General features: G+C 34.9%; 1 protein-coding gene and 1 non-coding gene across 6 annotated transcripts in view; one reads left to right on the top strand and one right to left on the bottom strand.

Annotated features, from left to right (window-relative positions):
• Nucleotides 1-261: 261 nt before the first annotated feature.
• The window catches only part of Ktn1 (kinectin 1), a 113,497-nt gene continuing 92,587 nt past the window's right edge, over nt 262-21,171 (bottom strand). For 3 of the 5 annotated variants that reach the window (XM_063241026.1, XM_063241027.1, XM_063241028.1), the window contains 11 exons: nt 20,716-20,806; nt 18,616-18,702; nt 15,056-15,145; nt 11,828-11,908; nt 10,482-10,571; nt 10,270-10,362; nt 9,232-9,315; nt 6,451-6,534; nt 4,358-4,450; nt 3,251-3,370; nt 262-752 (listed from right to left, as the gene is read on the bottom strand). In XM_063241026.1, coding sequence (XP_063097096.1) covers nt 3,266-3,370; nt 4,358-4,450; nt 6,451-6,534; nt 9,232-9,315; nt 10,270-10,362; nt 10,482-10,571; nt 11,828-11,908; nt 15,056-15,145; nt 18,616-18,702; nt 20,716-20,806 — 898 coding nt within the window. In that variant the 3' untranslated portion in view covers nt 262-752; nt 3,251-3,265. Of the gene's footprint in view, nt 753-3,250; nt 3,371-4,357; nt 4,451-6,450; nt 6,535-8,987; nt 9,072-9,231; nt 9,316-10,269; nt 10,363-10,481; nt 10,572-11,827; nt 11,909-15,055; nt 15,146-18,615; nt 18,703-20,715; nt 20,807-21,171 lie in introns of all 5 variants that reach the window. The other 2 variants (XM_013155243.3, XM_063241029.1) reach the window with 2 other exon arrangements.
• Nucleotides 11,182-11,288, top strand: LOC111757608 (U6 spliceosomal RNA). The gene has a single exon (XR_002791913.1). It is a non-coding gene; the product is annotated as a U6 spliceosomal RNA (small nuclear RNA).

The following is a 21,171-nucleotide window of genomic DNA, read 5'->3' as shown; positions in this document are numbered from 1 at the left end:
GTAAAAATAAAGAACATCTCCCTGGAGTGCGATGTTAAGTCTGAAAGCCTTACTCTTGCTCCACCCTTCCTGTGAACTCCAGCACCTGGCCATAGTGTACACAGCGCAGCAGCAGGTGAGACACCAGCTCCCACAGGAAAGGTTACCTGGACAACAAGAAAGCCCTACTCAACATGCTTGACGGCTGCAATTAATTGTGTCCCAAGTTATGTTCACCTGTGCAGCTAAAGAACTTTGGTAAAGCATGAGAATTAGACTAACTTATGTTTGAATAATAAGCATCCCTTTATTTGCTGACTTCCATTACAAAAACCAACTATATTAGCAACAAAAGTGTCTTCTTGAATTGATGTCAGAGGCAGTTATTCCCCTAAAGTGTTAAGTAAAACAGTGTACAACATCAGTATTAAAATGTTAAATTTTACATTGTCTTTACCACTTTGATCTTCTGAACAACTGAATTGAGCAAAATAAGGTAAAAGATTACACATTTATTTAATCTTCAGGAATGTAAAGATCTAATTATTCAAACAGTTTTTATTATAAAACTAAACTCTGAAGATGTCTACAGAGTTGGCTTTTTAAATTTTTCTCTTTAAATCAGTAGTCTAACAAGGATTAGAAAAGACAAAACTCTGTTCAGTGTTTCTGACAGTAGAAAGGGTGAAAACATAAATAAGGCTTTAATTTGGCAAAATATAATACAATGCCTTCTGTTATCCTCACTTGAACAGATTCCCAATTACTTCACTCTGTAAAAGATTAGAAAGAAATTCATTTTAAAACAAAGCAACAAAAGTCAAATCAGAACACATTTTTCTTGTACATATTCCACTTGACCTAGCATGGCCCTTTCAAAGCAATTCAAGTTCATAGTAATCAAACACAACTTTTTCAGAATTTAGAAACTTTTACGTAACTATTTTACAACGTGAACCAACATTTAAGAGGATAATACTACAAACCCATTGTTTATTAGTCACATACAAGAGAATGTAAATCTAAGCATTAAAAACAGACCCCAAAATTTACAACTCTCTACCCATGAATACAAATTCACATGATTAAAAGGCAAGAGGTAATAGGCAATCTTGTAATTTTTTATGCTCTACAACTGAAGCCCTTCTCTAACAACACCAGAGCCTATTGACTAATTTTACCACATTTAGTGTATTTCATACATACTTCTAGTATCTCATCAAATGTTATGAGGGCCTAGATTAGATCCAAGTTTAAGAAGCCATTAATGTCACCAAAAATGGTTTCTTTGGGCAGAAGAAGCCATTCTAAAATGGATAAAGGAATTAACGGCAAGGGAAAAATATTGTGATCAGTTTCTTATAAGAATACTGGTGTAGGATGTGGCAGAATGTACCTATAATCCTAGCAGTCCAAGACTGAGGCAGGAGGATTCACAAGTTGGAGGTCAGTTTGAGCTACAAAGTGAGTTCCAGGTCAGCCTGAACGCCGTCTCAAAAAAATCAAGGTGGGGGGGTGGGGATGGTGGTGGTGGTGGTGGAGAGAATCCTTGTTAAATAGGCAAATGAAAAAGTAAGGTGGTGAACTGAAGGAAAAACAAGTTATATGGAACATGCTTTTAAGAATGGATAGGAGAATGTGGAGAGAATAAAGCTGAAGCAATGGGTAGGAGAGAAGAAATTGTTGTTCCAATAAGCAGGAAACAGGTTGATTCTGAATTTGGGAGATGGGGAATGTCGCAGAAGTGGGCTCCAGGAAATTAGAGAAGTCAGCTTACAAGGATAAAAGACTGAGATGAGATATCATTACTTTTGCTAATACTTAATAGAGACAGAAAAGGATTTCTTATGCAGAATCCTCTGAAAGGTAACTGACTTAAACTAGCATTTTAAAGAAAAGCAAGTACTGAAATAGGCAGAGGACAAGCATCCTATTAAAGGTGAGAAGGTGTGTCTCACAACATCCAAATGGAAGCCTGTCATAGCTTGTGTACAGATGTTCCCCAAAGCCTCATGCAGTCACAGGTGGGGCTTGCTCATAGGTGGCTGATTCTAGGGTATGTGATTACTAAATTAGTCTACTAGTTTGTCATAGTTTTGGGTGTGCTATCCACCCTAATGGCAGACAGCCTAAATAAAATACAAAGGGACAGAAAGAAGCTGCTATTACTGCTTGCTGCTCGCTGTCTTCTATCTGCCCTGTTCTGGGATGAACTGTTTCTCCTCTGCAATGCTCCTCTGCCATGCTGCCCTACCTTGGAGCCACCCAATGAGTCAAAACCATCTTTTCTTCTTTAACTTTGGGTGTCAGGTATTTTGTCTCAGCAATGAGAAAAAGTAAGTCAGACAATGCCCATCATTTTTTTCAGGATACCTAACCTATCTCTAAGGTCTGTGCACAGCCACCAGTCTTAGGTATGGGTTCTAAAAGGCACAATTCAATGATGAGTTATCCTTTTGGGTCTACAGGACAGTGTGATTATTTTCAAATAAACAGCCTCAAAGAATAATAGCTGAGGTATTTGTAAACAGTCTCAAAAGAACAATATCTGATATATTCAGGAAATATTTAAATATTCTAGGAAGCATAATTTAAGTCATTAAAAAAAAATCAGTAAAACCCAAGTAACAACAACCAAAAAAACCCTCTGCATTGACCAGTTAAAATACAAGTCATATTTAAGTGCTAATCAACCTGAGCTTTTCAAGGTAATACAGGCAATAAAACCTTATAACACTATTTTGTTAAAGATGGTATTATCCTCAAAACTCCACTAGGCATTACAAGATCAAATTTCTTAGGTTACCTACAAAAGCAACCTTAAATAAGGAAGTCTTAATTATGTGTTCTTTTCCCATTAAAAAAAAGTAATAATTGGATTTCAGCAATTGTCAGTAAAAATTTGTGATCATTTTATTTTACCGAGTCATGAACAGAGGGAGAAGGAGGAGACACAAATATTTCTCCTGACCTAAGATCAGAAGAAGCTAATGATATTGCAGGCATTATGGCATCAGACACCTGGGGATACCAAGTCACAAGAGAGTTTGTTAAATGAAGAGATCAAATTTAGCACAGATAAAGGCTTTGTCTCCCACACTGAAAGGTCTTCAAACCATGCACAAGATGGAAATAAGACAATAAAGAAGGTCAAGTTCTGACAGAAAAAATAAGGGAATATTTCCTGTGGTAAAACGAATTTTCTTGATACACATGACACACACCCCTCCCCCACCACAACAATAAATAGCAATACTTCATTTGTTCTTACCCAAACCTGGTAGTGTCATTTCTCCTTTGTGAGCTGTTTGTTTACAGCCTGCAGCAGCTGCTGTAACTGCACTACAGTCTGGTTTAGACTCACAGACATCGTCTCCTTCTCAGATGACTCCTGGAAAGAGGAGGGCAGTGATGGGAAACTCCTAACCACAAGAAAAAGAACGAGCAACCAAAACCAGAAAATATCTTATGGTATCAAATACAGACATGAAAATTGCAAAAAATGACATAAAAATTAGCATCAGCAAAAGCCATACAGAAAAACTTTTATTAACTACTGTGCAAACCAGCTGGAATCCAAGAAAACTATGATGCAGGATATTCTGTCCTTGGCCACAAAAGAAAAAATCTAGAATCCATGAGTATTACCAGTAATACTTTACTTTCTTTTCCTTGAAAGAAAGAAAGCAAGAAAGAAAGAAAGAAAAAAAGAAAAATCCTTCCAGTAAATCAGAGCTAACAGACTCTGAACCCTTCCTGGGTGCCCGGCAGTTCTGAGTGCTGCCCACTACTGCTGGCTTCCACTCCTATGCATGCGAGGGAAGAGCTACACCCCCGCCCAGTAGTTTACACATTAGCTCCCTTATTCCTGGCAACAATGCCACAGACAGGAACTAGTATAATTACCTTGTACGGATGGGACAAACAAACCACACAGCAACTAAGAATTTGCCTACTCACACATGAAGGTACTAAGCAGCAGGGCTAGGATTCACCTCCAGAGCCTACACCCTTAATTAAGAACTACACCACAGTACCTCTCCATATAAACCTTAAACACGGACACAGTATCTCACTAAACTCAAATGAGAACAAAGGGCAATGAAAACTGCACTGTGGAGACAGACTATTTTGAAAATTGACTTTCAATTAAATGTGGAACATACTGGCTGGCTTCACCTCAATGCTAGAAGGCTTGCCTAGTATAAGGCCCTAGGTTTGACTACCAACACTGCAAAAAACCAACCAAAGAGAAAAGGTGTAATATTAACTGGCAAAAGCATATTTTTTAAGTCAGAGACGGTTCTTGCACATAGTATTATTCACATAGCTTGTAAGATACATGGTCCAAGGATCTGAGATTGAAGAAAATTCGTACCATTTCTGGGGAAACATCACTATTCTCAATAACAGTAGTATCTCCAGCAGCTTGTACTAGTTTTGACTGGATAAGATCCAGTGACTGCTGGGCCTGTAAGGAAAGCAATATGGTAATTGATTGATAAATACATACAAAATGAGTGCCTAGTTGTGTATGTTGTACAAAATTAAAGTCCTTTCAAAGTACAACACGAATTGACAACAGTTGTTTCTCTCACCACATTAGAGAATGCTTGCACACTGTTTCAGAAAGTTCAAATACAGAAAACTATATACAGAAACTTTAAATAGAACTGACCATGGCTGATTTTTAGGAAGCATCAGTCTAGAATATCAGTTACCCAAATATAGACTATTTTGGTACTGCTCAAATCTAAGAATGACTTTAATGTTTTTAAACTTCTTTTTCTTTTTTGTCTTTTCCTTTTTTATTGGTACTGGGTGTTTTTGAACATTTTAAAAAATGAAACAGATAGGAATATTCAAGAGACTGCATGTGGCCCACAAAACTATAGTCCATGGATTTGCTGACTCCTAATCTACATCTGTCTGTATATGTAATATGAGCTTAGAGAAAATCGCCAGATTGTATATCAGTGGGCTTTATATATGGTCTTATTTACACAAACATAAACATGCTGTTTATATTTGTTTCACAAAGTATCTTGATGATTTTCAGTCAATAAATACTTTGTGTATTTCCAAAGAGGTGTTTCACAGTATTTCTATTACGTAGATACAGGTAAGTAATAGCTACCTGTCATCACATTTTTGGTTTCCTAAGTAACATTGTCTATTTACACCACTGAGCATTTAACATTCTGAAAGGACTTTCAGAAATTACATTAACAGGCTACTGCCCGTTTTCCCCAGAAGTCAGGAATTAAAATAACCTATCAAAATAAATTCAGAGGGGCTGGGGATTTAGCTAAGCGGCCTAAGTGCCTGCCTTGCAAGCACGGGGTTGTGAGTTCGATCCCTGGTACTGACAAAAATAAATAAAATTAGAAAAAAAAAATAAATTCTGAGTTCACTCTTGGCAGTATATCATGCATCAGTTTCTCCTTTAAAGCAAACTTCCTGAATTCATATTTTATCTATATTAAAATAAAATAAAGCACTTTACAATTCCTGGACTTTTACATAACAACAATTCTCACTTTAAGCAAACATAACCAACAAAAAAATTTCATAAAAGCTTTTAATTACGATACTTAAAAAAACCTATTAGAATATCAAATATTTCAATGTTTGGGAGACTTCAATACTGGTGGTATTGGGGGTACAGGTAACAGAAACTCTCAGACCATGGTAGGAAGAGTATAAATCACTATGGCATTTGGGAGTTCAGTTTACAATAACTATCAAAAGTTTGGATATGTACCCTCCTTGATTCTGCAGTTCCAAGAAAGTGATATATTTGTTTTCCTAATGACAGTATCTCCTACTAAATACTACTACAGTATCTCCCACTAAATAGTACTAAAGATCACAAGTAGCTCCAATAAAAGTGTGTATGAACCATCTCATTAAAAGTATATTACAATAGAACTACAAAGGAATGTTAACACGAATATAGTCTTTAAAAAATCATCTACCGGGGGCTGGGGATTTAGCTCAGCGGCATAAGCTCCTGCCTTGCAAGCAAGCAGTTGTGAGTTCGATCCCAGGTACCGATAAAAAGGAAAAAGACAAAAAAAAAATCTACCTGTACATGAGATTAAGAAAAATATATTTATGCAAAGAAATAAATCAAAGGAACTTATAAACATCAGAAACTTAACACTTGTAACAATCAACAGAAATGTACTAATGACTAATAAAAAAAAAATGATGCAACCAAATTTGGGGGAGGGGGGGTACCAGGGATCAAACTTATGACCTCACGCTTATCAGGAAGGTGCTTGTGCCACTCAGCTAAATCCCTACCATGCAACCAAATTTAAATAACTATAATTAAATTTAAAATTTTATAAATGTGATGAGGTAAATTTTAAAAAATGCAAAAGAACAAGTCCAGAAATGACAGTGCATGTGACTAAGACGTGAGGAACAACAGACTTGTGATACCTACGTGTAGCAGTGCCTTACCTTATACAAATCACCAGCTACCTTCTGTCTTTCACTTTGTTCAGTTTTAAGTTTTGTGTGAGTTTCATTTAACTGTGTCTTCAACTGTAAAAATAAAAAACACCACTCACTTTGCATTCTTTCTTGATTATGCTGATACCCTAAGGATCAAAGAATGAATACAAAAGAGTGGGACTGCTAATAGTTATGCACAGTGGATTGGACAATATGTTGCACTAGATGTTCCCATCTGCCAAGATAAATGGAAGAAAAGCTACAGAAATGAACTAGAAGGGCTAGGCATTTAGCTCAGTGGTGCAGTGTAGGCTGGCAAGCATGAGGTCCTGAGTTTGATTCTCAGTACAAAAAAAAAAAAAAAAAAAAAGAGAGAGAAAGAATGAACTAGAGTTTAGAGTAGAAAACTGCAACTCCAAAAACAAAACCATCAAAATTGTAGTAGCCTTTTAAAAAAATCACTATCCATAAAATACTTATTGAAGTCATTTCAAACTAAAAGAAACTTCACTAGTAAGGCCTTCTTAATCTGTATAGCTCACTTAAAAAGATCCATTTGTATGTTTTAAAGACACTAAATAGAAGACTGAAAACCCAGTAAAATGAAAACCCTAAATGTTGATGTCATATAAAGATTTCATTAAAAAGAGGAGTGCAAGATCATACTGATCTAAACTACATCAGCAAGAAATGTCTTAAGCAAACACTCTTGGTAGCCTCTTTAACAGTTTAACAATCCTGTAGAAATGCCAGTGCTACTTCTCTGACAACAACTTTAATCAGAAACAAGGGAAATGCACTATGTTGCTCTCAAAATACCAAGTACATCCAGTCAACCTCCCAAACTCTAATATTTAGGCACAATTTTACCATTCTGGGGACCTAAGAGGAGAAAATGAAAGACACTGATGTGTAGAAATGGGAGGCACAGGTCATGGGAGGCATTCCAATTCCAATTTGGAAATCTTATTTGAGGGAGCTCTACTTAACTATCAAAACTGTCTTTGCTTCTTCACTTAATCCTTAGTTTAATCCTCTGTGTCACAGAGGTTAGTCTTCGGACCCCAAAATAAAGTATGTGCAGGCAAAATTATCTTATCTTAAACTTTGGCAATAGTTAACCTGAACAAGTAAGATTCCAAACTTAAGAGAAAAGGGAAGATGGGATGGGGGAGTACTACTTAAATTTGTCTCCAGGCAAGAAGTAGAGAAGCAAATGAACAAAGAGAGCATCAGGTTAAATGGAGATGCAACCATAATTCTGTGTATCTGATACAAAGTTGAACCCCAAAGTTAAAACCAATGCCTCCAACACTTAGTTAGAAAAGATTTTTTAAAAACCCATTTATAAATTTGTAAGGATTTATGAAAGTGGCATATCATAGTCCTGATCTATGCAGCATATAGCAAATGTGTAAATAAAGCTAATCTTATACTGCAGTGGGCATGAGCTCAACTAAAGCACTTATAAGTAAGATATTTCATTTAAAAAATAAAGCTGTGTACAGTGTCCTACATGCATTTCCAATAGTATGGCGATTCTCATGAATTACTGTCGTAACACAGAAAGACAGCCACAAATGAGTTAAAAGTTTTCCTTGGTACATGTAAAGAGCTAATAAGAAAATTCCACCCCAGGCAGGGTAATTTTGGATAAAGAAAAAAATTTACTATAATTTCCCAAACACACAGTATGCTCCAGGAATTTTTTAAAAAATCTAATCCTGTGCTATAAGTTTCAAGTTACAAGATATAATACATGTTTGAAACAAGGAAGAAGATAGTCATACTCATCTCAGAACTAAATGTGTCAACAATAAGCATAAAATTCTACAAAATTTAAGAAGAATTAGAATGCAGGGAATTGTCTTAAGACACTGAACTAATCTCTTTTTTTTTTTTTTTTGTCTTTTTCCTTTTTATTGGTACCAGGGATCGAACTCACGACTGCCTGCTTGCAAGACAGGCACTTATGCCGCTGAGCTAAATCCCCAGCCCCTGAACTAATCTCTTAAATCTGTACTTTCTGGATTACTATGCATGAAATAACATGCTAATAAAGAAATTTATGAGCTCTTTATTTTTTATAATTTATAAGGAGATAAGAAAAATAAGAAGCTGGATTGGTCTACTGCCTTTAGAATGAGGAGTAGGCAACTTCAACCTTCAATAACTGTCTCCCAGGCTAGAAAACGAGAGGACAGTTAACTATGATAGCTTGAGAAAAGAATCTTCACAACTCAGCCATTTGTTTTGTTTCTTTATTCATTTTGTTCAAGAAATTAGGCTTTAGAAAAATGCAGAAAACTTTGAAAAAGAGTTGGAAGCCAAACATGCTATTGTTAGGAGCTAAAAGAATAATTTTATGAGTCAAGAAGAGAAAGATCACCTTAGGAGACATCCAGAATAAGATTATCTTAAAACTTTTAAAATGCCAAGCTATAGATGGTTAGCAAGGAAAAGAAGTTTGGATGGCTTCTCCACATGTCAACACAACTGCTTCCACAGCCTACTTGGTACCCAGTGGAGAACAAGCTTCTTACCAAATTTAGCTCTTCATTCTGTCTTACTGCTTCAGAATATGAATCATCAAGTTTTTTCTGCAATTCAGTCAACAGATCTTTCAGCTGCAATGAAGTTTAGAGTTTTAAGATAGATCTCCTTATGAGAGGCTATGCTTTGACTGCTACTGGAAGCTCTTCCACAAAAACTTACACTGAATTATTCTACCAGTCCATTATAAACTTAATTTAACTTGAGAAGGTACGTTGAAAAAATTCTAAATACCTCTCTGACTTCTGTGACATAGGTAGATCGTTCAATTTCTGCCTTCTCTAGCTCCATTTCCAAGTGCTGTCGTTCTCTTCTCAGCTAATAATTGAACAAAGAACAAACTGTCAACACATTTGAGATTTCCTTTCATTATGTTTTCTCACAATGGAAAGTCAGAGCACTTAGGAATATAAAGCTGGATCAACTAAAAAACTATACAACATATTAGGAGCATAACCATGTCATTAGTAATCTTAAAAAACAAGTCTTTGGGCAACCTGTAATGCCAAAAGTAAGTTCGTAGGTTACAAGAGAAGTAACATACATTTTCAATATCTTTATTTTCTCTTCTTAATTGCTCTAACTTTTGTTCTGAAGATGTAATTGATAACAGCATCTAAAAATAATTTTAAGACCAAGTAAACCTCGGAGGAGATAAGCAGGTGTCCAACTTGCAGCCCTCCATTTTTGTTTGTTTGGTGCTTTTTTCTGAATGAAGAGGAACTGTCTTGGACTGTATATAAAATATATGTAATGCATACAAGTAACAAATTTCCTTTTAATATTTTTGTTACAACATTTTTTAAAAAGACAGAAAAAAATGTAGGCTACAGATTTCTATGTTTAGACTTTGTAATTCAGAGGTTCTGAAATACATTCCATTTGTGAGACCAGGTCTCACAAAACTATGATTTTTTTCTCTGAATACAAATTGTCTTGTGTTAATTATCAATATTTAAACTAACTCTGAACTCAGAATTCTTTACTATATGTTAGGACTTAGAAATTCTCTTTCAAATCACTTTTTACTCTCTATTGTCCCCCCTTAAGTCACTCTCTAAACTCCTGACTTTCAGTGTGATGGGCATCACAATTAGCAAGCAGGCTATAAACACAGGGACTGCAGGCCTCCCCTAATGGTCTCAGAACACGGGGAAGTCTTGGAGGGGCTGAGAATATGTACTTCCCACAGAAGTCTGTGACCCAATGCTGCAGGCCCAGGCCCAGGCCCAGCTCTGAGAACCACTGATCTGAATGCTTTTTGCTAAGTACCTGCTTAATTGTCTTTTGTGATTCATCGACCTGAACTTTCCATTTATTTTCCTCTTCTTCCACACTTTTCTGTAGCTTCCGTAAAATGCCTTCCTACAGACAAAGATACAGTTTTAAAGAATTCATGGTATAATGCCAAGATAGAATACTTAGGCCATGAAGGAGAAGTTAATAGTTTAATAATACAATGTAAATTAAAAATCATTTCCTACCGTTTCTGCAAGGACTGATTTATATGTATCACATTCCACCTGTAATAGTGTGTGTGTTTCATCAGCCTCTCTCAACTTATACTCTAAAACCTGCAAATAATTAAAAAAAAAACTTTACTAAGTTTTATCAGTAAATTCTGTGCTTCACCTTCACTTCAGGCCCTACTTTTACATTTCAAAACTGGTTTCAAACATGTTATAACAATACACTAAAGGGCAATTAAGTACAATGACTTTGTTTATCACATTTGATGGTCACTAATAAAATTACTCACTACAAAACACACTGAAGGGCAACCCACTCAGGAACCCTCTTGCCTCTCAGGAGCTATTTCTATTCCTCATTCTTATTCCCCAGTAAATTTTCCAACTCTTAAAAACAAAAACAAACAAACAACAACCAAAAAAGACATGATTTTATAATGAACAAGTTGTTTCTCTCTAGCCAGGTGGTATAATCAAAGCAGACACATGTGACAGTTACAATGCCTATTCCACACAATGCCTTTGCCTACTGCCACTTAGGATATACAAGACAGTAACAATAATACATCCTTTCAATTTCAGAAGTCACAGACAAAAACCAAGCCAAGTTCTGTTAATTCTACTTGAGGTGTTAATTGTACTTTGGGGCAACTTGAGCAGACCAGTGAAACTCTACCTATCTACCTCAATGACTTTACTTTTTAAACTTGGGCTAGTGCTTGCTTTGGTAACACATATACTAAAATTGGAATGATATAGCAAAGATTAACATGGCCTCTCTGTAAAGATGAGATGCAAGTTTGTGAAGTGTTCTATACTTCTCAAATGAAAAATGGAGCAGTATAACTGGAAGGGGGATAAAGCAAAAAGAAACAAGCTATGGAAGGCACACGTAATCACTCCCCTAGATGACTGCAACTCCATGCACTGAAAACATATAATAATAAAGAAATTTTTTTAAAAAAAGGAAAAATAAACACAAGCTAAACAGAGAGGCCAAACTCTCTTGAGAATTTCAGAAATCATTAACATACAGAATTAAAGAAAGGAGAAACATTAGGTTTCTACATAACTCAAATGCAAAGAAGACACTAAATGTACACAAAATGATTACTTTTTTTTGTCTTTTTCGTTTTTATCGGTACCGGGGATCGAACTCACGACTGCCTGCTTGCCAGGCAGGCGCTTATGCCGCTGAGATAAATCCCCAGCCCCCATGATTACTTTCTTATACTTTTCTATAAAGATTATTCTCCTAAAAATAGATCCTTTATCTTCCCAGAACATAAGAAAACATTTTCTGACTTGCTCCTTTTTCCCTGGTTTCATTAACATACAGACAGTTCACTTCTTGAACTCACCTTAACTTCTTCTAATACTGAAGTTCCAGCTATGCATTCTTGTGCTTTCTTTTCAAATCCATACAACCATTCACTGTAACTCTGTGGAGAAAAGTCAACGCCATCAATTTCCAAAAATTACCCCTAAGATATGATCAAACATTTAAGATAACCAATCAGGTAATTCTAAAAGAAATATAAATAGACATCATCAGAATCATCCTAGATATTTCAAAAGGGAATATAACTTTTATTAAGGAGAACATAACTCAGTCTTGAAAATAAACACTAACAATATACCAATATACTACCATGAAAATAAAATCTTATTTATCCTGACCAAGAATATTTGCAAGAATATTGCAAGAACATTTGCAATTATAGACATTTAAAATTCTTTGAAGGTGCTCCAGCATCCCTAAAAATATTTCAAAAAAGTTGAGAAGTTATTTTTTCTTATTCCTCAAGTGTTTGCTTTAGTTTAATTCAGGAAAAAAGAATTATTGTACTATTTCCACTAATTTCAAAATAAAACTTCTTTTATGTAGCTGTATCAGAATGCTCTATAAATCACCAATTAAAACAAAAGAGGATGCTGAGAACATCCCACAGTATTCTCAATCTTCAATGCCACATTAGCTTAATAAGCCCCTCCATTTTAAAAGAACGACTCTGACATTATAAATCTGAATCAAGATTAAATGTATACTTGTAAAATCCTTCTTAACAGCTTCAAATGTTAAGATCCAACATAAATTAAAATCAAATGAAAAACTGATTCAATTGCTTACAGTTCATAAACCTCTTCCCGGCTTATATTGCTTAATCTCTCCTGTGCTAATTTGCTTAGTGAAACACAAATAGCAAATAGTAAAACAATTTCTCTCATGCAGAAAAGATTATCTCCAGTGATTATGTTATCATACTAGTATGAAGCTTATTGTTTTATGAGTATGTAAGGTAAACAGATTATAGTCTTTCCATCTTTTAAAAACTTAAAATGCTAAATTCTTTTTTTTTTGGTCTTTTTCGTTTTTATCGGTACCGGGGATCAAACTCACGATTGCCTGCTTGCAAGGCAGGCGTTTATGCCGCTGAGCTAAATCCCCAGCCCCCAAAATGCTAAATTCTTAAGCAGTCCACAGAACATTAAATATATTTCTTAAATACACAATGCATGCAGAAATATTTGATTTATAGCAAATGGAAAAACAAAAGCCAAACAATGTTACCCAGGTCTTATAATAATCTATAAATTTTTACCGATTCATGAAGATTTATTTATTGAAGCTAGGTAGAACTGTTAGTATGAATGAAATTGCTACATTAAAAAGAAAATTTTTACTACTGGTTATTTTACAAAAATCTTTGAAAAATAGAAATTACTAAGCATTAACTCTCTTGGCTCATAAAATATTGTCAAATAATTCACTAAGTTTAAGTTTTATTTCTATTAACAAAATATAAAATAGAAACAAAACAGATCATGGCCACAAAAGAAAAAAAATGTGAAATATATTAGCAGCAACTGCATCTCCTGGAACCAACATAAGAACAGCAAAGGAACTGAGTTTATTTACCTATTTACCCAATAAAACGTATTTCATCAGTTCAACTCAGGTGGTAGAGACCTGTTTAACTGTCCAAGCACAAATGTATCATCAATATTTACATTAAAAACAAATAAATTTTCTCTCCTTAACTTGAATTAAATACAGATCATATATACATGCAATATTAAGAAAGAAGGCAGCTAAACCCAGATTACACATAGAACATGACATTAAATGTACTTATACTACCCTTAACAACCACACCTAGAGGAGCAGAACATACCTACAGGAGAAAGAGATTTCAGTTTGGATGAGAAATGTAATAAATCAGCAACATCTTGTTACACTACACAGCACAGACGTTACCAAATTTTAGTAGTGTCGTGTCAAAAGTATTTGACAATCAGCCTAAATAAGCTCAAAGAAAGACAAAGCAGATATTATAAATGATCTACTGATGGAAGAATACAACTGCTCACATTTTTCTACCTCCAAAATATCAAGACTGAATCTGATTATGCCTCTCCTGAATACCAACTCATAGGCTCCACAAAGGCACCAGTTGAATCTAAACTCAGGGAAACTGCATAGGAAACTACCAGGTTTAAAAGAGAAAAATGGGTAGAGGGGTTTCTGCTGGACAGGAGGAACTGATGGAATAAAATGACATCTTAAACCAGTCACATGTTGATCTTATATTTGGGTCCTGATTAAAACAATCATGAGTTTTTTGTTATTATTTAATTAAAACAGGTAATTGTATGAGCCACCTGGAAGAATCAAGCAATGATTTTACAAAATTAAGCGTATACTCAATGAAATTTTAAAAGAAATTCTTATCTTTTAGAAATATGTACTTAAATGTTTTCAGATGAAGTATTGAGGTTTGTGCTCCTTCAAAATAATCTGGGCAGTGCAAGGTGGAATGTAAAGATTGTTTACGGTATATATAGATAACTGCTGAGCTGGGATGTTAGGTTCATTATTCTATTCTTCCTACTTTAGAACATGTGAACAACTTTCCATTACAACACCCACCTTCTTTAGGAAACAGGCCTGCATCCTCACTGGCCTTCTCCACTTCAAATACTTACTGTACTAATTTTCTGAACCAAAGTAATTTTTCTCTTCCACTTAAAACATGTCAATCTTAAGTAAAGCAAGTTTTCTATTATCTTTAAGACTTTTTCTTGAAGAAGTTAATAGATGACCAAAATCTTGAATTTTTGATATGTAAAGAGCCTGGTTCATGGTATCAAATACATTCAGAAACACTGCTAAAGTGAAGAGGTTCAGAACTCAATTCTACTTTGAGCAAAACCATTGAGTATTACTGATTGTAACAATTCAAAAACACTTCTTTTCCAGATATGATTATGATGCTCTGAATTTTATAGATCAGAACAAAAATATCAACTGAATAAAAATTTTTAAACTAAGTTATTAATCTTAACTACTTAAAAGCTCCCTGGGTAATAATGGAAAGATTAAGGAATCCGTATACTAAAAAATCCAAGTGCTGAAAACAAATGCTATGTAAACACAACTTTTTGGGTTTTTTTTTGGTACCAGGGATTAAATTCATGACTTTGCACTTGCCAGGGCAGGCGCTTATGCCACTGAGCTAAACCCACAGCCCCAAACGCAACTTTCTTAAATAATGTCATATTTTAAAGAAATGATAAATTAGTCTTACCAAATTAGAAGGGATAGACACCTTTGGAAATAATTTTTTAAGAACTTCTTTAGTCTCCAACTCAACAGCTTCCACATACTGTTGTCTTTCCTAAAACAGAAGATGTACCAAATCAAACTTAGATGATTATAGAATTTAAGAAAACACTGGTCTAAAGGAGGCTAAGTCAATTTTAAAATTACTTTAACACTGACAAACGTCAAATTGTCCCATGTTAAGAAATTAAAATGCTTCCATAATGCTTCCAAAATGCTTCCATAAAAATCTGCACAATCTCTAAAACATCCTAAATAGCAAATAATGTCTTTTATAAATAAGCCAAAGCATTTCAACAAAATGGACATTTTCCTTGGCATTAGAAAGCAATTGATGTATTCAAGAAAAATTAAAACCCCAATAACTAAAAATGAAACGAAACTGAGTGCTTCTTACAGCTAGAACTTTTTTATAAACTACCTTGCCAAAAACACAGACACATAAGTGAGACTTACTGGCAAGTAAATCTCTATAAGGGGTGAGAGGGAAATGGGGAAAGAGAAAAAGAAATGGCAAGGAAATAAAATGGCAACTTTCACATTTCCATCTTCAAAGTCAGAAGATATTTATGCTAAACAAAAAAGGCTGTCGAAATTTGATGGGGGGTAGAAATGGGTAAAAGAGGAAAGAAAACAAGGAGACATTGCTAACAAATTACTTCACTTATGCAGAGTACCAAGAGAATTTAACTCTGACACTCCTATGTAGGCTCTGTCAGCTATAACTTTTAAATGTTGCCGGGGATATAGCTCAGCAGCATAGCACCTGCCTGGCAAGCGTGAGGTTCTGAGTTCGATTCCAGGTACCAAAACCCCCACAAATGTGTAAGTCTAAATTTACTGATTTTAAATGTAATGCCAATGGATTTCAATTATAAATATAAAACCATGGTTTGTCAAAATTAGGGCAATGATTTGACCACAAACACCACCACCACCAAAAATCTAATACTCAAAAATCTTTGCAAGATCAAGGTGGGAAAAAAAGGGCATTTATAAAAATGCACATCTAAACCAAGGCTAGTAAATCACTGAAAACAACAACTGTGAAGTGCAACATGGTGACCAGGTAGACAAACTAGCAGTATCTTAGCAGTACATTTTTTCCACCAGTCAGATGTGATCTTTGAAATCTACCATGAGTTTAAAGGGCACACACTTCAAGTTAACTAAATCTAACCACAAGGAAAACCCTAAATTTGCATAACAAAAGTCTACAGATTTTGTCATATTCTGTACACTGAAAAAGCTCTTCCTTTATTAAGGATTAGTGGCAATATCTAAAAATAGGTATTTTACTGGGATAGTTTCAACAATTCAAAAACACTAAATTGCAGAAAATAAGGTATGGTCACTCAAGGAAAATAATTAACTATTACTTCAGAGAAAACTTAAGAGGGAATTTTTATCGTTTGAACAGAGAAACACAAGAACAACCTTTAAAGAAAACCAGTGAAGAGAAAACATCAGAATGGAAGCTTTCTTTTTGGCAGTGGTGGTGGTGGCACTGGGGACTGAACCCAGGGCCTGACACTGACACCTGCCTAGAGACAGACTCTTGCTAAGCTGCCTGTGAGTTCCAACTTGCTAACCTCAGCCTCTAAAGAATGCACATACTACCACATCCTTCAGGAACGAACAGAAGCTTTTTGAAAAATTTCCCAAGGAAAATAAATCTAACTAAAGCAAGTAAGTGTGTGACTTGTAATCAGAGCTACAAAGATGAGAAGTTACTTTTATTATGTATTAACAAGTTTAATTACAAAGTTTTTATATGGCATAATAGGTTGCTTAAAGATAGCAATTTCCACTCTACTTTAACACCAGGAAAAGACCTAATGTTGAAAATTGCACTTATGATTTTTAATGAAATGTACAAAAATTATCTTTCAAATAAACCTGTCATTTATAGTAGCTCCCCAAGAATATTACTTTAAAAGCAACACTGGAAAAGTAGTGGTATACTACTACTACTTATTTTTGGTACTCAAAATCCTGAAGACATTTTACACTGCTGCTTTGAAATACAGTTTGTAGCACTGAATCAATCAATATTTCACATCTATATTTTCTAAAGATGTCTAAATTCTGTTGAAACAGAGATGGCAGTAAATGATCTCTGCAGATGATTAGCTATGCAAGAAGCCATCATGCATGTAAGTTTCAGCATTCTTTTGAATCACAACACACATCTGGCCAATGGCACACACAGTAACTTCTGCAGTGATAGTATGATCAGAACTTCTTTTTTTTTTTTTTTTTTTTGTCTTTTTGAGACAGGGTCTCTCTATACGGTTCAGGCTGGCCTTGGGCTCACTTTGTAGCCCAGGCTGGTCTCCAACTCGCATCGATCCTCCTGCCTCAGACTCCGAGTGCTGGGATTACATGCATGAGCCACCACTCCCGGCACTTCTTAGATATTCAGTCCCACTAATAAAACAAAAGCAAAAGTGTAGCTCTTAACATTGGGGGTGGGGAGCAAAGAAACCTTATCAGATTCTCTCTGCTGACAGAAATTTCTGTATAACTGCAACCACTCACAATGAAACACTTAATGTTTCACCTGGCTTCCTATTTTCCTATTTTCTGGCCTACTGTTTTTCTGTTCCTAATACTGTCATGTATCTCAAACTTAATAATTAGTGAAAATTATAGCTAGATGAATAGGTATAAATCCACTACAATAAATAAATGTAACAACAAAGGTAATACAAATTTGTATATAAAAATATTCTGCTACAAAGTCCTTCAAATATCAAGGCTTGTATTTAAAATTCAACAGATTATATAAGCACACAAAACTTTTAGAATGTTGAGCATAAACACACAGGTTCTCACTAATCGATGTGCAAAATTCAATAGTCCCATTTCACTTGGTCCAACTGTTTAATCTATAAAAACTATCTCTCCATGACAACAGAAATCTTTACATTCAATGGATAACTTCAGCTCAAGAAGAATGTCCTTCACTGTTTTGGAAACAGAGAGATGTATGTGACTCAGGAATAAGTACTGTGGTTAAACCTTCCTAAGGGTTTCCCTTCTAAGAACCATTTTCATTAACATATTCAAAACTGATCTCTCCAGCCTTTGTCATTTTCACACCTTGTCTGAGTCTTTGTGCACCTCCAAAAATCTGAGTCCACTATGCACTGTAGATGCACAACAGGCATTAACATGTGTCTGTCAATACAGTTTTGATTTCTTTGGTTCAGGGGTTTCAAAGTTCTCTTAACCACCCCCACAGGCACACCTTGTCTGGGAAGGCCTGCATGCCTTACTTAATTCAAGCAGTGCTCACCAAAGTTCCAATAATGAAGTGTGTTACTTCAACAAATCAGCATGGCCGAAATTAAAACCTCAAAGCACAGATGAGAAAAGCAAAGATGAAAGTGATGACAAATGTGGATGACAAGAAGATTTTATATTTAAATTGCAGTAAAACTAAATGCTTCAGTCTGATTCTAAGACAAGCTGCAGATTTTCTCTGTTCAGTGGACTGTTTCTAGAAGTTAATGTTACAACCTTGGAAGTCTTGTTCACTTTGTCCTGCAGCATTTTTTCAGTTGATGCCAACGCTTCCATTGCTTCCCAGTTTTTCTCCCGAAGGTCCTAATCATTTTTAGAAAGAATGATTTCAGTTTATCTACTATTAAAAATTTTTGCTTTTTACTTTCATTGGTTTTGCACTGCATTTAAATGCTGGTTACTGCAAAATTATTTCAATGGGAAAATATGTACATTAGCAAAAAAATAAAAAGCAATGTTCAGAGCTTGAATGAGAAAATAAAGATCCCACTTTCCAATTTTAGTATACACACCAAATGTGCCAGTTTTAAAATTACTGTGCATCTGAAACAAAGAAAGCTTTAAAAACTAAACACACAAACCAAGATTACAAATATGATTTCAGTTATCAAATATTAGATGACTGAGGACAGAACAAATATACAGGTATTGCAACAGCCTTTCACAGGATTTTTAAGCAAAGCCCAAATCACTCATGGGACTTTCTATAGAAGCATAACATTTTCTCTGTAACTCTGTTATATTACAGTTAACAACTTTCTAGTCTAACAAGGAATGACACAGAACTAATTCACTATATTCTCTATCTTTCTTGGCATGGTCCAATGTGTATGTCACAAAACAATCTGACACTAGTTATACCAAGTAACTGACCAAGGCAAATGAAGTGGCTGGAAAACTACAAAAGAAATTCTCTTACAGGAAAAATAGAGGCCATGAAAACTAGCTCTGAAAGATCTAGATTTTAACAGCACTTCATTAGAAATTATAAAGATAATATACAATAGAAAGATAATTTATAATATAAAGATAAATTATAAAGATAATTTCAATCTTCCTTCAGAGTTAGAAATCTAAGCATCAACAAAAAATAAAAAGCCAATGATTACCATTTATTGAATATTTAAGTACCAAATATTGCACTTCACAAACTCTCACTAATCCTTTTAAAAATTTATAAACTATTTACAATATCCTCATTTTGTAGACAGGAAAACCATAGAGTAAAAAGTTAGGAAATCTGGCAAAGCACACACAGCAACTGAAGAGGCAGTGTTAGAGTGGATGGGTGCTATGCTCTGCTGGCCTCGAGCGTCCTGGACCTGGCCACACATCTCAAGGCCTCCAGGTGTGTGGTATGGCGGCCGTGGCTGCATTACACTGGCATCATTATGCCCTCCTTATCTCAGAATCCCAATCAAAAACACAGTAAGATGTTAGCAGACCACTGGACACTTCTGTGGCTGAGCAGTGCTGTTAGCAATATTATACAACACACAGAGACAATTCACATCCCTAATTTTGACAAACGCAAGGGGTGCAGGAGAATGCCAACTTGGTATGTTAAAAATTTAACATAAACTTTGAAAAATTTAACATATCAGAAAACATACGCATTTGTTGTTAATATTCTTTTAGATTCAGTTAACATTTTGGCAATGCCCAAGTGTCAGTAAACATATGCGTGTGCAAATATTCTTTCTCTACATAAAATACAGACTGTACGTGTTGCCTTTTGGTAAGAAAATTTGTGAAATTCACCTACATTCACTATTTTTGCTCAGGAAAATACTATACTAGATTTGTAGTTCTTAAAGAACAACATCCTCCTATGTTATAGTACAACTTTTTCAGGCTCTCAAAATTCACAAGCATGCCTCTCAGTTAAAAAAGAAAAAACCCAGGAGGCCTCAAAGACTTAAATATTGAGAATATTAGGTTTGAATACTGGTATCACTTTTATTTTACAAAAAGGCTAAAGGAAAAAACTTTGATTTTATGAAGATAGATTTGAAAGAATTATTTTTCTAGGTAACAAAAAGTTAACTGCTAGTTTAAAAACACAAAAAACTGGTATAAACATAGCTTCAGTACTTAAAATGATTATTTCTAAGTATAAAAATTGGCCTCACATATAAAAAATCTATTCTCCAATAAAACTATTCTAATAGTACCCTCCCAAAGCTACATATAGCAAGCAATAGTATTTTCTTACAAAATTTAGAAATCTACAGTAAAATCAGATTCAAAGAAATTCCTGAAACATCTTCTTATATTAGAGAAACAAAAGTTTCATTCTCATGAAGATTTGCTTACGTTGTTTTTCTTCCTTTGATGTTCAACAGCATCCTTCAAAGTGTCTAACTCATTCTGGAGCCCAGTTATTTCTTTTTCTTTTTCTGAAATTCTAAACCAGAATATGAATACATATTTTTGGTAAGGGAATTTTAGATAAGCAGAAACACAAATAGACATTTACCAGTAATCACTACATATACAGAAACAGCTTAGCAATGTTTACCACAGAAAGCCTGTTCTATGAATTCTTCACTTAAGAAATGATTTTAAAAGTATGTTTGGGACTTCTGGGAGAACATGGCAGATAGATAACAGCAGCTATGGAGGCTCTCTGAGTTAGCCAGCTTAGAATTCAGGAATAGTGTGGTGTAAGGAGTCTTAAGCAAGATGAGATATCCCCTGCTGACCCAGGAATGAACCAAGCTGAGAGAAACCAACTGGAAATGCAATCCCAGTGCTGTAACTGGAACAGAT

Source organism: Cavia porcellus, unplaced genomic scaffold (genome assembly GCF_034190915.1).
Source record: "Cavia porcellus strain 051 isolate PalLab524CR breed Dunkin Hartley unplaced genomic scaffold, mCavPor4.1 scaffold_31, whole genome shotgun sequence".
NCBI classification, from domain to species: Eukaryota; Metazoa; Chordata; class Mammalia; order Rodentia; family Caviidae; genus Cavia; species Cavia porcellus.
This window is presented reverse-complemented; position numbering and strand designations above follow the sequence as displayed.